Raw genomic sequence first — 14,637 nt, 5'->3', positions numbered from 1 at the left:
GCAGTAACGGTTCAGAATCTCATGCGATACGCAGCTTAATTTACATTTGAATCACATATTTTACACAATATATATATGTTTAAATACCAACTAAAATTATGTAAGAGTAAGAATTGTTTGGTAAAAGTTTGTTTTATGTTTAACCTGTTAACATAAACAAATAATAAAGTGAAATTAAACAACTGAGTTATAAATTTATATCTGTTAGTGGCATTGCTATTTACGCTCTAATTCTGTCGATTCGATGAGATTGACATTTATAATTTTAGAAATTAATCATTACACGTTGTAGGCAGAGTTATAATGATTTCCAATTCCTAAAATCATTGTTTGCTAAAAACCATAATATTTAAGCCTTTTTTTATAAATGCAACTAATTAATAATCCGAAATTTTGTTCTGTAAATGGAAGTCAATAACATTCTTTGTTTATCGTTAACGTTTGATTATCGATTATTGATATTGCAAATGAATTTTGCAAATTTTATGTGATAGAGCAATGTATTATACGTCGTACGTTGTATTTATAGATTTCAAAGATTACTTCTTTAAATTATGCCAATATCATGCATGTATATTAAGTTAAAAAGGAAGATACATTTTAGCTGCTGATATTTAATTAATTAATATACAGCAGGAGACATGGAAGATATTAATGCCAAAAGAAACGCCAGAAGAAGGAGAATTTTGGAAAATTCAGAGAAACGGTTATTGAAAATTACTGGTAGAGACAACGATAATGAATCAAAAGGTAAATATAATTTACTTATTTTCATTCATTATAAAAGATAACTATTAAAAATATATTTTTATATTCATTCTTATATCATTCTAGTCCAGAGTATACATTTAGGTTCGTTCAGTCAAACATTCACTGCTCCAGATATACAAAATGAAACTTTATATCCAAGTATAAATAGCGATATATCAGGTAATATGCAATATAATATTGAAATTATATTTTTACAAAAATATTATAGATAATCTTGGTAATTTAAGTATTAATCTTGAAGGTATTGACAGTACTTCATATGAGACAAAAAGTTTGTCACTTCCATTATTAACAAATCGCATAAATTATATATTATTGGCTGTTATTGTCAATATTCTACTCATATTACAACTGGATCATTTATTTGGGAAGGTAATTATAGATACTTATCAAAAACTGAAATTCTTGGAATTTTGTTGTACTAATAAATACTGGATTAAATATTACAGGCAATCACAATACCATACTTTCTAGTAATGCTGGGACGTTTGTACAACTATAAGAATACACGAGAAATGCAAGAGAATAATCTACTGTATGCTGCTTTGATCTTATGCAATGTTAAGCCTGAGTTAACTTATCAATTAAAAAAATTAGTAACAATAAGTCATATGATAGTTGGAGATTTAGCTTTATATATCTTCTGTTTCACATTAATATATTATGGATTCTTTTACTGTTTATATAATACAGACATTCCTATTATCTTAACCATGTAAATTAGATATGAAATGTAATTAAACATATGATTCGTCGACTTTGCCCAAATTATTATTAAAAACAAATATAAATATGTCAGAGAAGCGTCATGAATAGGGTTGTGGGCGTTTGATAGATCTTCATTGGAATTGGCCATCGCTGTGTTATAACGACGGTACGGCCTGGTAATACGAGTATGGATACTACCGATTCGACGATCAACCGCGGTGGTTGGGCACTTGCGATACTAGTGACGTTGGTCTTAGGTTTGATAACGAATCCACGGGATGATAGATATACTTGCTCACACAATCTGACTCAAACGTGTAATACTTACAGATCGTAAAGCGCTACTCTCTTCGTCGATGAGATCTCAAAAAAGAATGAATTTTCGTTCCGATGATGCCACCGAGGAAAACTATGATGGGGTGTGTCTAAGGACACGAGATCATCGGATTCGTCGAGTATAGCCCTCGTTCCGAAAGTAAGGGAAATTGACGTCGCTGTCAATTGGTCAATTTGGGACAAAGGCTGCCTGTCCGTTTGAAAAACCTTAATTAACAAAAACCCAGGTTTTATGACGGGTCCTCAGGCTAACTGCACTTGTGCCTTGTAAGTGCCTCAACATCTGGTATTCATTGTCCGGAGGAACCGTCGGAATATTTTACTGTCAGGTACGTCTATGGGTATTTCTTTTAATGAGGGTCATACTATCGCTCCATACCTTTGTTCGACGAAGTGCCCGTCCCGTTGACCGCGGCTACGTTCGGCGGCTGATGGTGGCCTTGAGCCCAAATTTATTATCACAAATCGCAAACAATTACAATTGGGCAGGATGATGGCAAATTGTTTAATTACAACTGTAAACTTTAATTACAATTTTACGGATTTTCCCGAAGTTCCAGAGGGAAGGCTCCGGTGTCCTTTCATCTCCGACAAATATGTTGCATGTCAATCAAATCTTTGCAATACACAATTATAATAATATAAAATCAGTAGAATTCGTTTGCTCCTCATTTTTCACTAATATGTAAATGAATTCAACAAGAAAAAATTTTAGACGTATTTTTATTTTTTAAAAAATTATTAAAAATAAAAGAATGATATACAATTAAAAGTTAGAAAAACTGAACTTTTCTGGTTACATACCAAATATATCTGAAGAACGCGTGATGTCACAAGTCTGCAACAGCGTTACATACTTTCTTAACTTACTATGTAACTCCTACTGCCGGTGCGCGTACATACCATGGTCGTATACGTATACGACCATACTTTAATTAATTAATTTGATTAATAAGTAAATACGTAATGTAACGAAAATGTAATCTAATTGTTTCTAGTAAACTAAATTTTTGTTTTCAATAATTCTTTTAATCAAGGAAAAACGACCGAATTGGTTGAAGTTTAATAATATGAAATTAAATTTATTCATGTTGTATTTGTTTATTTACTGACATAAATGTTTAATCCTTTTATTGAATCTATTAATACGTGATTTTAATTACAATAAACTATTTATGCAGTATGTATAAACACATAGCACAATTCCATTCAAATTGAAACAAATAAAATAAACTTAACAGTTGATTCAAGGAGTTATGTAAAAAGGACACATAGTATAAATTAAAAGTGAATATATTTAGTGAAAAGATAAAATTTTGCTCTTCAAATGACAAACGTTATTCACAAAAGAATATGAAGATATATACTAGAAAAAATACAAATATTATTTAAAAGACATTCGCATCTAGTCTTTCATCATATTTTAATTTTTTAGTATTAGGTCATCCCATAAGTTCGTGCCGTTTTTCGAGCGGTTATATATGTTATTTTTTTTAAACGCCTATGAATCGTTGTCTTAGGTATTTTCAGAACATTTGACATCTCTTGAACTGTCAAACTTCGTGATTTTTCAACAAGATCCCGAATTTTATCTTCGTCTGTCTGAGGAGGACGCCCGGAGCGTTCCTCGTCTTCTAAACAGAAATTCCCACCTCTAAAACCTTGGAACCACTTCCTACAGGTGCGAGATGAAAGCGCATTTTCTCCGTAAACAGCACATTTTTTTTTCGTGGCAATTGTTACAGAACTTCCTTTCCGAAATTCATATAACATTAGATGTCGAAAATGGATACGCATTTCACTCATGATTTTTTACTGTTAGAAGTCACTGTGTTCACTATATTACGATCTTATACCCACGAAAATCTGCTTTAGCCTGTTCTCGATTAGCTAAGCTCAAATGCATTGGTCCCTTATCGCCGTATGTTTATAAATCGACACATGAAATGTATACACAAAAGTCCATATAAGCAAAATAGAGACAGTCCAAGCTAAAATTCTTGGATCAATTGTAAACGCCCCATGGTACGTTAGAAACGAGGACATACGGAAAGACCTTGGAATACCATCGGTTAAGGAAGAGATTAGCAGATTCGCAAGAAGGTACAGAGAAAGAATAGCAACGCACCCGAACCGGCTGGCAACGGAAACGATCAACACAACCATAGAAAGAAGACTAAAAAGGAAACACCCAGCAAATCTCACAAAGGATATATCTTAACAAACACAAAAGTCGGCACGAACTTATGGTATGACCTAAGATAGATTGTGTGCTTTAAATTTATTTTAATGACTTAAAGGAGCTTATGCAGTGTAGTAAATTCATTTATAAGTTTATAAATCTTTTGTTAAATGCAATTTCTAAATGATTCAACATACTTTTCTATTATCACCACATTAACTTACAAAACGTATAATAACATTATTGAATATAATTGAAATAAATTGCTGTTAACTTATTGGATAGAAATAATTAGTTAAAATAGAATAGAACACTTTAATTTTTATTCCTTATTTTCTTTGTTAGTTTTCTTATATTTTGTTAAAATTTTAGATCTCACAACATCAATATGACCAGATTGTATCATTTCCATCTCCCACTTTTCTAAATCCTTATCGTATTGTGTCTGAAGTTGAGTAGCTTTTGTGATATATGATTCCTTCTCTGCTTCTGATAATTCTTTCCAACTTGTGGTCAATGATTTTACCCATTCCTAATTATTGATTTTATTAATCACTGATAGATAAAATAACCTTAGTTAATTAGAAATTAGTTTGCCATACCTTACTAGTCATATCTGGATTTTTGTTATTTTTCTTTGATGACATATAACAAAAATATGCATTTGGTGGTTTCTTTGGTTTTCCAAGCATTCCATTTTTCTGCAATTAATTTTAAACTTTATGCTAATCAATAAAAAATGAATTTATCAATGAAAAATGAATTAATAATATGACTTAATGCAACACAGTTACCCGTTTATTACTTACATTACTATTATATTTTTCATATTCTTTTTTCTTTTTTTTCCATAATTGTCTTTGTTCGTCGGTAAGAGAATCATTATATTCTTTTAATTCATTCTTATATGCTTCAAAATTTGTATGATATTGGTCTATAAAACATTCCTTTTCGGTAAAATCTAATTCTGCCCATTCCTTGGATGCTCTCTTTAATATCAGTGAATATCCCATATCAGGTGTTTCTTTGAGAAATTTGGATTTAACATGTTTCACATATAGAAGAAACGGAGGTTCTGGCTTCTTTGGTTTTGGTGGAAAGATTGTATCTTTTAACTGATTCAATGTGCTTCTTGAGGCATTTTGGTACAAATTTAATAAGCAATTTCTAAAATAATGAAATATTGTTTTATGAAACATATGATTAAAGAAATATTCTTTACAAATCATGTATAACAAGAAAAGTTGTTATATCATTAAAGTTAAAAAATAAGTTATGCTGTGTGTATTAAATAATATGTGATCTGAAACTAAATATATGGAGATCGAATAATAATGTCAACAAGAAACTAATTCACACGTGGAACAAGGGATTAACCATTATTCACATTACTTCGAAATTATTTGGAAAAATTTATTTTATTATAATGTTTATTTGAACTTGACCTTGTGCGCAATAGGTTATCCGACCGCATAAGAAATATAAATCTTCCAAAGTATACCATTTTGCAGACAATAATTCTTATTGCTTCATCCTTCGTAAATAATGCTTGTTTTAATAATGGACACAAAATAACCAGGAAGAATAACCAATGGGACTGTAGATGATGGAAATTTTCGGGATGTGGGGAACACGGTCACATGATACATTGATACCGCATTGGTGATTGGTTCTAGCCTAAATGCGCGAAATTTTAAGCTTATTTATATATGTCGCATATTCCTTGATGACTTCATCAAGGATTTCGCAAGAGAATGTAATCTTATTTTAATATATTATTATTTTATTATTATTTATTATTATTTAATATATTTATTACATATTGACCGCATTAAATGAACAATATGATTGTCAAGTGCGCTTTACTGAGGCATGACTTTCTAAATATACTTTAAATAATTTACGCCCAATAAGATTGCTTAAGATTTCAATAGTGAAAGGACGTAACAATAAAAAAGATACCTAAAACAAAAAATTTGACTAGATTCAAAAATCCACTAACAAAAATGCAACTGGAAACAATAAAAAAATTAGATGAAGGTTAGATTAGGTCTCTTTGGAGATGGGAGTTATCCTTCGGATTGGACCTCATAAACTCCTACTGATTTTCACATTTTGCTAAATCAGAAATTGTAACGAAGGAGCAGAGAGAATTCTCGGAATCACTTTGGCTTCAATACCAACCAAATATAGAGACAATTATCAAACCTATTTAACTCAACTCTTACTTATTTCGATAAAAACTCTGACCCTTATCCCGCGCACTCAGGAGTTTAATACTTTGGTATTTTAAAGCATTTGTCTCTTTCCATGAACTTCCGAGTGTAAATTGAGACATCTCATATCATCTAAGGAACGACTAGAATTAGATACAAATTTTTGTTTTGAAACATTTGCATTCGTTACATTAAATGCTAATAGTGAGGAATTTAGTCAGTACCTGATTTTTCTCAAACTTTAATATGTTAAAAAGGGCTATTTAAGTGAGCAAAGTATGATAAAAAAAAGTGTCGCAAACAAATATAAATATTTTTAATTTCACTTTAGAATTAAACTTAAATCTAATCTCGATCTTACAAAATACTCAGAAAATTTCATCATTTTTGTTTTGCGATTCGCTTACTACATCGAAACCAGTAAAGTTGTCGATGAAAGGCGTCCTCTCCCATATCGATTATATTGAGATATATCATAAAGTTCAACACTTTAAATAATTTTTATCTATACATATAATCGGCGCTCGACCTTAGTTTCCGAGTTCTACGCAAAAATATCCCGCTGCTCGACCCTAGCTTTCAAGCTGGATTGAAATGAAAATGAGGAAATTTTCTAGAGTTTCTCTTAGATTGAGGTTAGGTTTAAGTATAGTTTTAAAATAAAATTAAAAATACTTATTATTGTTTACGGCACTTTTTTGTTACATTTTGCTTATTTAAATAGCACTTCTTAACATATTAAAGTTTAAAGAAAAGGATACTGATAAGAAGAAATTTCTTTTCTGGTAGTACTTTAATTTAACACATCGGCTGTTATGGTAATCAGCAATGATGAATAGAATTATCACTAAAGAATTTGGATTAAGTGATCTTAAATAAAATTTGTTATTTCGACTTTCGATTTTATATTTCATAAGAAAATTTAACTTAAAATTGCTTTGAACATACAAGATTATCGTAATATTTTATAGCTGATATAACTCTAGTACTTTAGCGACATAAAGTTTAACACGGTGGTAGGTTTCTTGGGAATACCGGAATATTCACAAAACAACCGCAAGGTATATAAAGAATTGAATCACGAAAACGACTGCTAAGTTTATGCTAAGTTTGCTGCTAAGTTAAATATTAAATATTTTGTTAGTTTGAAATTACTTTTAATTTAATATAATGGATAAAAATGAGGTATATTCTTTTACATCAATATATAAAGATTTACTTGAAATATAAAATATTGAAATGTTTTTTTCTCTTTATGTAATCTGATTATGATTTTATTTAAAGTTATTAAATATCATATATGTTACTGATTACTGTTATAACTGTTATGGATTATGATACGTCTATAGGACTGGAATAAGATATTGTATGAAATACTTCAATGTTCTATATGTTTGGAAATACCCAAGGGAAAGATTTTACAGTGTACGAATGGACATCACATCTGTCACTTCTGCTTTAAGAAAGTGCCAAAGTGTCCAATATGCAATGAAGATCTTATTACAACCAGAAACTTAGTCGCGGAACAACTAATTGATAATCTTGAGCACATAAAGGTCTAATGATCTAAATACTTTTTTTTGTACGAAAATTAATGAAAATGTATGCATATCTAAATATGCAAATATCTGTAGAGCTTAACACAATGTGTTTTTTCTATAATGAAAATAAATATTATCTTTCATTAACAGGAATCTTGTTACAAGACATTATTATTAACTTATGCAATATCTTTTATTTATACATACAGACATACTTATCATTTTCTGCATTAAAATAATGTCATTGTTAAGCTAATAGATAAAGTTATTTTTCAAAAATCGTAGGAATAAATAAACTCTTGAAGATTATTCTCAACTATGTTATGCATGTTTAATAGGAATCAGTAGAAAATCAATTAAAACAGGTGGAAAAGAAATGTTTACAACGCATTGTTGACTATGAAAAGAAGATGTTTCAGAAAGAACTTGAAAGTATTTCTACACAAACAGATGCAGTAATTAAATTTAATACACAAACAAATGGAAAAACACATCACAATTGTAGACAAAACAATAAAAGCAAATATACAATACATGCCACTGCTTCATCATATCCTTGCTGTATAAGGTCATGCAGGCATAAATTACCTTGTGCAGTACTTATAAAACATTTAAGAAAATGTCATGAAAATATATTTTATGAGGTATTAAAATCACTATATATCTTTTTTATTATTATTGTTATTCTTTTTAAATATTATTGCACTTTTATTTAGATGTAAAATGCTTGGTTTTAGGTTTATCAAGATAATAAAAGATTTTCAAAGTCATGTATAATAGAGATAGATACATTGCCAAAAGAGCATAATTTTGCTTTTAATATAAGTAATATGGCGTTGTTCTTTTTTAAAATAACGATTCATAATGATGAGGAACTACAAGCAAATATACAGCTTGTGGATGACCATGTCTCACCAGAACAGTTTCAATGTGAGCTCATGCTTAAAAATCAAAATTTACACTTGCAGCGTTTTATGACGGTAACATCTTTAAATTGTTAAACCTGCTATAAATGTTAAGTTAGAATAAATTTGCTAATATTTATTAATTATTTTGTACTCGAAACAGGTAGTATTATGCCACTATGAAAAACCATATCCTCTTTGCCTGACGAGAAGTGAGGTGTCTTGTCTGATGAAGTGCAAATCATTTGAATGTACATTAATAATAGAGCGAAGGAATTTGTAAAAATGGTAGTAAATTATAACTGCCGCCAAATCATTTTCATTAAAGTTTAATATATGTATTTGAAAATAATCGAAAGTAACTTTTCTCTTTTAGTCATTTCAACAAAATTACTTTTTATATTCGTTACATTCAATTTCTTTCTCATTTTTACAATGTTATACACGCTATTTTATACTACTCGTTCTATTTAATTTCAACCTAAAAATTTACCAATATATTGTTTCCCTTGCTGATAAAAAGACAAATATATTACACGTTCTTCGTACATTGTGTATGCGTGTCTCTTTTTCCCCATTTCTTTTCCTCCATTTTGTGAAGTCGGTACTTTTAAAGATAAATTGTACATAATTTTGAGTTACAAAATAAATTGAAAGATTTAATCATTTTCGTAAAATGCGCATCTTTAAACTTATACAGATTATACGCTGTTAGCGTTAAATGATGCGGTTTATGTATGGAACTCTTATTACTAATTATTTATTGATGACGAGTCGTTTTGTCATTGAGTATCATTCTTTTAAAGCGACATAAATAGAACGTACGTCTGAATACATTGAAAAAAAAACCGCTTTTTTCTTTTTTCCTCTTTTTTCTTTGTTTCCCCATTTTTTGTTTTTTAAACTCCATCGCGCAATATCCACTACCAGAATAACTTCGTTTACTATTATGCGCGCAACAATTAATGTAAGTAATTAACATCTATGCATTTTTATATAGCGTGTTTCATAACGCCTTGGACGTATGTGTTGTTCGCTTTACACAACGAACACCTAAACGCCTACGAAACTTTTCACTAGCTGTTGCTTTGTAACAAATTTAACAGTTCCGTCAAACGATCGATGGAATTTATTATGATACGTTTTGCTAAATCCCCTTGGTTAATTGAATCCAAAATTTGGATATATCTTTTTTCAATATACTTCGACATTATCTTATATTGCTTTCCTTCAGGTACCTCCTTCACGTAATGATTTTTGCTGTTCCAAAAGCCGTTCCAAGGGAGATGGTCCAGGTCCAAACCATAAAGATTGTTGATTAAGCCGAGTTTTTGTTTGATCTTGATTTGACACATTACAACTTTGTACATTAGACCCCCATGCATTGTTACTGCTAAATAGAGAATACGTGTTTCCTGTGCTGATTGATTGATTTGATTTGCTGTCTACCTGTAAGCAAGAATATGTAATGTAACAATTTAAACAATTGCTGTAAACAATTTCCATAATTTTGCGTGTGTGTGTAATTTTTTAAAAAATATAATATATATGTACCTCTAAAGATCTAGAACTTTCGAAATTACTTCCAGTACCAAAATGCTTGGTTTGTTGAGAATCTGATGGATAACTATTTGAAGTTCTCAATGGAATTTGTGACATTATGTTTCCAGGATTAGAGGAGTCTTCCCAATTATGATAGTTTTCAATGACAGACGTATCTTCACTATGTAATTGCATGCTTCTGCTAGTTGAACCCCAGCAAGGTATAGAATGTTGTGACTGTTGAGTGTCTTTCCACAGATTGAAATTTGTGGTTTCATAGTTTTGGAAAAGCGGATAATTAGTTGTGGACTGAGACTGATTTTTTGACATACCTAAATGATTTGGTAACGAAAATTCCAAAACATCCGAATTCTTATTGTACACGGACGACAATTGCTTTTGTGGTACTTGACCAAAGGTATTCTGATTAAAATCATTCTGATTAAAATTATATTGAAAATTGGGCGTAGTTGTCGGATTTAGCGAATTGCTTGGTACATTTGATGCATTTGGTATAACAGGAGCAGCGTGATGAAGTTTCTTTTGATATGTATTTAATGTTGACAAAGTAGAAACATTTGCAATAGTTGAATTAGGTAATGAACCTTGATTATGTAAAGATATTGTGCTTGGTCTAAGACTAGTTTTCATAACATTCTGTTGTTGCACATTCAAGTTGTGGTTCTGTTGAGTATTCAAACTACGATTTTGCTGCACGCCAATATTTCTACTTTGTTGGGAATTAATATTTTGTGAAGCATTTGGTATAACATTACTCGGCTGAGCTGAAGACAGTATTCCAAGATTTTGATGCAACAATGTATTCTGAGGTATGTTATGAGTCTGTGCTCTCTGATGCATAGACCTATTTTGACTGGATGTATATTGTAAACCTATACTCTGTGATTGCATCGATTGTTGTACTGAACTAGTAAAATGTCCTTGAATCGGATAACTCGATAGATTTCCAACATGATTCGTGACATAATTTTTCGTAAATTGTGGATTCTGAACATTAAATGTTGGATTTTGATAACAAATAGTCCCTACACATTGAGATATTCCAGATATTGGAGTCGAAATCCCGGACGCTTGTTGTTCTTTTACAGAAAGATGGTTAATTTGAGAAGATTGTGGTGCTGAAACAGCGTGCTGTAATTTTGTGGTTTTTACTTGATTTTGAGTGGTAATGATTGGGCTTTGCACAGTAGATGTAGCAGAAGGCATCAACGGTAATCGACTTTGAACGGTGATTGGTGTATTCGCAATCGCGTTTGAAACATTGTTCGCCTTTGATATTTCTCCAACAACCATATTTTTACTCCCACCTGGAGGGACACCTTTTACTGGACTCACTGATGCTCCACTCAATTTAAATTTTTTTTCACTCTCCTCTTCTACGTTTAATGGAGACAAATTTTTAAACGTAACCTGTTTTTGTTCAGTTTCAGCACGTCGCATTATCGTTTGCATCGCTATGTTTTGCCTAGGTTTCCTTGTAGTAGGTTGGACATTAGTTTCAAAAGTACTGGATTCCGTAGAGGTGATCAAAACCGTGTCTTTACTTCGCTCTAACGAACCTTGAGGCTTCAAGATACCTATCCTCTTATCTAAGGCATGTTCCAACATATCGACGTCGGTAGAACCTTTACTGCTGGCAGACTCTGAGAGAACTGGACTAGTTGATACAGCAGACTGTCTTCCTCTATTTAAACTGAGTTCTTCTAATTCTTTCATCAATTCATTACTCAAACCGTTTCCTTCACTCATAGAACTGAACCTGTTGTCACCCTTTTCTTCACTTAATGTAATAGCAATTAACGCAGTACCATTGACCTTATATTGTGCTAAACAATGACCTAAACGAAGAATACGAACTGCACGCAGTTTATTGGAAGCCTCGACATTATCTTCTAAATCGGTACTCGTAAATTTTAAACATTCGAAACTTTTCTCCAACGGTAAGAATCCTTGTAGGTCACGATCCTCTGGCAGTGGTACCTTAATATATTGATCATATGCGAAATCGGCCACACAATTTTGCAAAGCGTTCAACAATACGCATAAGCTGGGCCAAATTTGAAGTCTCGATGTAAAAGCTAGTTCCTCCAAAACTGTGGGTTTTGTATGAATCCAATCAAGGCACAGTTTTATAGAAGGCAAAGCGAAATAGTCAATAATAGAATTTTTGATTGTATAAACAGGTAACAATAAAGCAGACAGGCTTCCAGCTATGAGATCCAAAATACAATCACGAGCAATCTTTTCGTCAGATGTTAATTGTTCGTGTCTTAACGGTTCATTATTACCCATGACAACACTCGTTGTATGTTCCAAGGCATACAAGTTAATCACAAACATTTGAACAAGCATCCAAGAGCTAAAACTTTCTGTAGCAACTAAGGCTGTCAATGTCTCAGTTAATAATTTTGCATATGTTGAAGCAACTTTTAAGTCGCCAAGATTGTGGATAACGCCATGAAGTTTCAAAAAAACTGCTACATATTCTTGAGAAGATAATTTTGTTTTTCCATCTATATTCAGCGACGTATCGTTCAAAGCGGACGATAATGTTTTTGCCAAGTTCGTTGTGGCAACGGGGAAAGGATGTTTTACAGCTACAGACCGTGTGTAATGAAAAACAGTTGCCAATTTGTTACCGCGCGATGCCTCAAGAAGGGCTAATTGATTGTATGGTTGTCCACTGGATGGTGACAATGATACAGCATGCCTGTAGAATAACTCCGCTTGTTTACTTTCATTTCTATAACGAGCAATATCCCCTAAATGCACAAGGCAATATTGGCACGCATAAAAACATGAAGATTTATGAGGCACTGATAACTTTTCAATAGCTTTCCATGGTGATGTACATCCATAAATGTAACCCTTCCTAAAAAATATCACACCTATAAACTTTGTTCTACAAAATACTTTGCACAAATCGTGTATGATATAAACTGAATTTATAACAAAATAAAAAATATAAGCATCCTATAATTGATTCTATCTAATTACCTTCTAAATGGTAAATCTAAATCAAATGCAGTACAAATTTCTTGTAATAATGTCAAATAAAAACCACTAGCAGCTTCCAAGCACCAGCTAAGTAAAGCTTGAGATTCTCCACGTTTAGGATTTTTCCTATCCTTTGCCTGGGATTGTAAAGTTGCTATATAATTTTTAAATCCTAGATTCCAAAGTTCCTGCTCAACTTTCCGGTCCAAAGCATATTCCAAATCCAATATCAGAACTTGTTGATATATCTTCTGTAGCTGTTGCTGGCATACCCACGCATCACTATCATTTAGAAGATCTCTGCACCGTTGTACTTTGTCCTTTAAAGGCTCTGCTTTCCTAATAAAAATAGTAATCAAATGGATTTTCAACAAATATTATATAGGTATTTGTATTATAATATTAATAGTTACAGGTACTTGATTATAATTTCTTTATCTTCAACTTACTTTAAAGCTTGTACAGCTGCGTTTAGGCCCATATTCTGTGTACCTTGAATTTCTATATAAAATGTTTTATCTATGGAAACAAAGTAGATATGTAATTATACTTTACTTCACATATACGGAGTACTGAACTTTGTAATATGTGAAGAACAAACATATAAAGAAGTTTTCTATCCACATTAAGTATACATACATATATATATATATATATATATATATATATATATATATATATATATATGCATACACATTTATTTATTATACTTATTTTCAAAGATATATTATACATCAATATATAATTTATTAAATATTATTATGGAAGATGGTGAACAAAGAGATGTTGAGCAACAATTCATATATCAGTTGTATTTATAATAGTGTCAATGCATACAAACGATTGTAATTTTGTAAAATTGTAAAAACGATGTCGTAATTTTTGTTTCGAATTATGTAGATGAAATCAACAAATAGATACACATAGTTGCATCATAACATCTGGAGCCTTGAGGCTGCGATAAAATAAAATATTGACGAACGTTGCACATAATACAATTTAATTAATATACGAAAGTCAATATATCCATGTTACGACTGACGAGTTAGGTTAACTGCAGGCCAACGATAATACGAATAGCAAAAATATTATAAATAATAATATTAACTTTCAATCTTAGAATTAAAAGTTGTAGAGGCAAGAGATCAATTAAAAAAGCATTGAAAAATACAAAAAAATCTTACTTTCACATATTTATGTCAAAGTTAAATTGCACCGGATTGCTGATATGTAGTTCGCTTTAATGAAAAACTGCACCGCCCTCGCGTTAAACATTTATGTTACTTATAGGCAGAAACAGTAAAATTTTCCATCGCTGTAAATAAAAGTTATAAAAATGTACTATCAGACTGTATATCAGCGAATTGTTAATATAAAACTCATATACAGGAAAAAATCTCTTAATATTCGTATGCCAT

At 31.1% G+C, this 14,637-nt stretch overlaps 4 protein-coding genes across 8 annotated transcripts; 2 read left to right on the top strand and 2 right to left on the bottom strand.

The window, feature by feature from the left end:
- The first annotated feature begins 9 nt into the window (after positions 1–9).
- Positions 10–1,528, top strand: LOC117153787 (uncharacterized). 5 transcript variants are annotated; one of them, XM_076617046.1, is made up of 5 exons: positions 10–100; positions 634–750; positions 835–930; positions 1,013–1,143; positions 1,221–1,528. In XM_076617046.1, exons 1-5 carry the CDS (start codon positions 76–78, stop codon positions 1,488–1,490), a joined length of 639 nt encoding a protein of 212 aa, XP_076473161.1. In that variant the 5' UTR covers positions 10–75; the 3' UTR covers positions 1,491–1,528. The 5 variants fall into 5 exon arrangements, with proteins under 5 accessions (XP_076473161.1, XP_076473160.1, XP_076473162.1 ...); XM_076617045.1 differs by having other exon boundaries at positions 61–106; XM_076617047.1 differs by having other exon boundaries at positions 65–203.
- Positions 1,529–3,092: 1,564 nt separating this feature from the next.
- Positions 3,093–5,633, bottom strand: TFAM (mitochondrial transcription factor A). Its single transcript, XM_033328140.2, has 4 exons — positions 5,443–5,633; positions 4,807–5,164; positions 4,600–4,698; positions 3,093–4,529 (listed from the first exon to the last, which is right to left on the bottom strand). Exons 1-4 carry the CDS (start codon positions 5,499–5,501, stop codon positions 4,320–4,322), a joined length of 726 nt encoding a protein of 241 aa, XP_033184031.1. The 5' UTR covers positions 5,502–5,633; the 3' UTR covers positions 3,093–4,319.
- Positions 5,634–6,969: 1,336 nt separating this feature from the next.
- On the top strand, positions 6,970–9,207 carry LOC117153784 (uncharacterized). Its single transcript, XM_033328138.2, has 5 exons — positions 6,970–7,398; positions 7,563–7,769; positions 8,093–8,398; positions 8,492–8,734; positions 8,823–9,207. Exons 1-5 carry the CDS (start codon positions 7,384–7,386, stop codon positions 8,940–8,942), a joined length of 891 nt encoding a protein of 296 aa, XP_033184029.1. The 5' UTR covers positions 6,970–7,383; the 3' UTR covers positions 8,943–9,207.
- LOC117153782 (uncharacterized) lies at positions 8,973–14,530 on the bottom strand. The gene is made up of 5 exons (XM_033328134.2): positions 14,404–14,530; positions 13,669–13,738; positions 13,220–13,558; positions 10,214–13,094; positions 8,973–10,108 (listed from the first exon to the last, which is right to left on the bottom strand). Exons 2-5 carry the CDS (start codon positions 13,698–13,700, stop codon positions 9,890–9,892), a joined length of 3,471 nt encoding a protein of 1,156 aa, XP_033184025.1. The 5' UTR covers positions 13,701–13,738; positions 14,404–14,530; the 3' UTR covers positions 8,973–9,889.
- Positions 14,531–14,637: the final 107 nt, after the last annotated feature.

Source organism: Bombus vancouverensis, chromosome 3 (genome assembly GCF_051014615.1).
Source record: "Bombus vancouverensis nearcticus chromosome 3, iyBomVanc1_principal, whole genome shotgun sequence".
Classification (NCBI taxonomy): domain Eukaryota; kingdom Metazoa; phylum Arthropoda; class Insecta; order Hymenoptera; family Apidae; genus Bombus; species Bombus vancouverensis.
This window is presented reverse-complemented; position numbering and strand designations above follow the sequence as displayed.

Excerpts from the sequence above, each read along its gene's own strand:
- LOC117153784 (XM_033328138.2), top strand. Across the intron at positions 8,399-8,491 it reads ATGAAAATATATTTTATGAG|GTTTATCAAGATAATAAAAG; the intron begins GTATTAAAATCA and ends GCTTGGTTTTAG. Across the intron at positions 8,735-8,822 it reads ACTTGCAGCGTTTTATGACG|GTAGTATTATGCCACTATGA; the intron begins GTAACATCTTTA and ends TACTCGAAACAG.
- LOC117153782 (XM_033328134.2), bottom strand. The coding sequence starts at position 13,700 with ATGGGCCTAAACGCAGCTGTACAAGCTTTAAA. Across the intron at positions 13,559-13,668 it reads GCAGCTGTACAAGCTTTAAA|GAAAGCAGAGCCTTTAAAGG; the intron begins GTAAGTTGAAGA and ends TATTTTTATTAG. Across the intron at positions 13,095-13,219 it reads TTAGATTTACCATTTAGAAG|GAAGGGTTACATTTATGGAT; the intron begins GTAATTAGATAG and ends GATATTTTTTAG.
- LOC117153787 (XM_076617045.1), top strand. The coding sequence starts at position 76 with ATGTTTAAATACCAACTAAAATTATGTAAGA. Across the intron at positions 107-633 it reads CCAACTAAAATTATGTAAGA|CAGGAGACATGGAAGATATT; the intron begins GTAAGAATTGTT and ends ATTAATATACAG. Across the intron at positions 751-834 it reads CAACGATAATGAATCAAAAG|TCCAGAGTATACATTTAGGT; the intron begins GTAAATATAATT and ends ATATCATTCTAG.
- TFAM (XM_033328140.2), bottom strand. The coding sequence starts at position 5,501 with ATGGTATACTTTGGAAGATTTATATTTCTTATGCGGTCGGATAACCTA. Across the intron at positions 4,699-4,806 it reads ATGAAAAATATAATAGTAAT|AAAAATGGAATGCTTGGAAA; the intron begins GTAAGTAATAAA and ends AATTAATTGCAG. Across the intron at positions 4,530-4,599 it reads ATCCAGATATGACTAGTAAG|GAATGGGTAAAATCATTGAC; the intron begins GTATGGCAAACT and ends ATCAATAATTAG.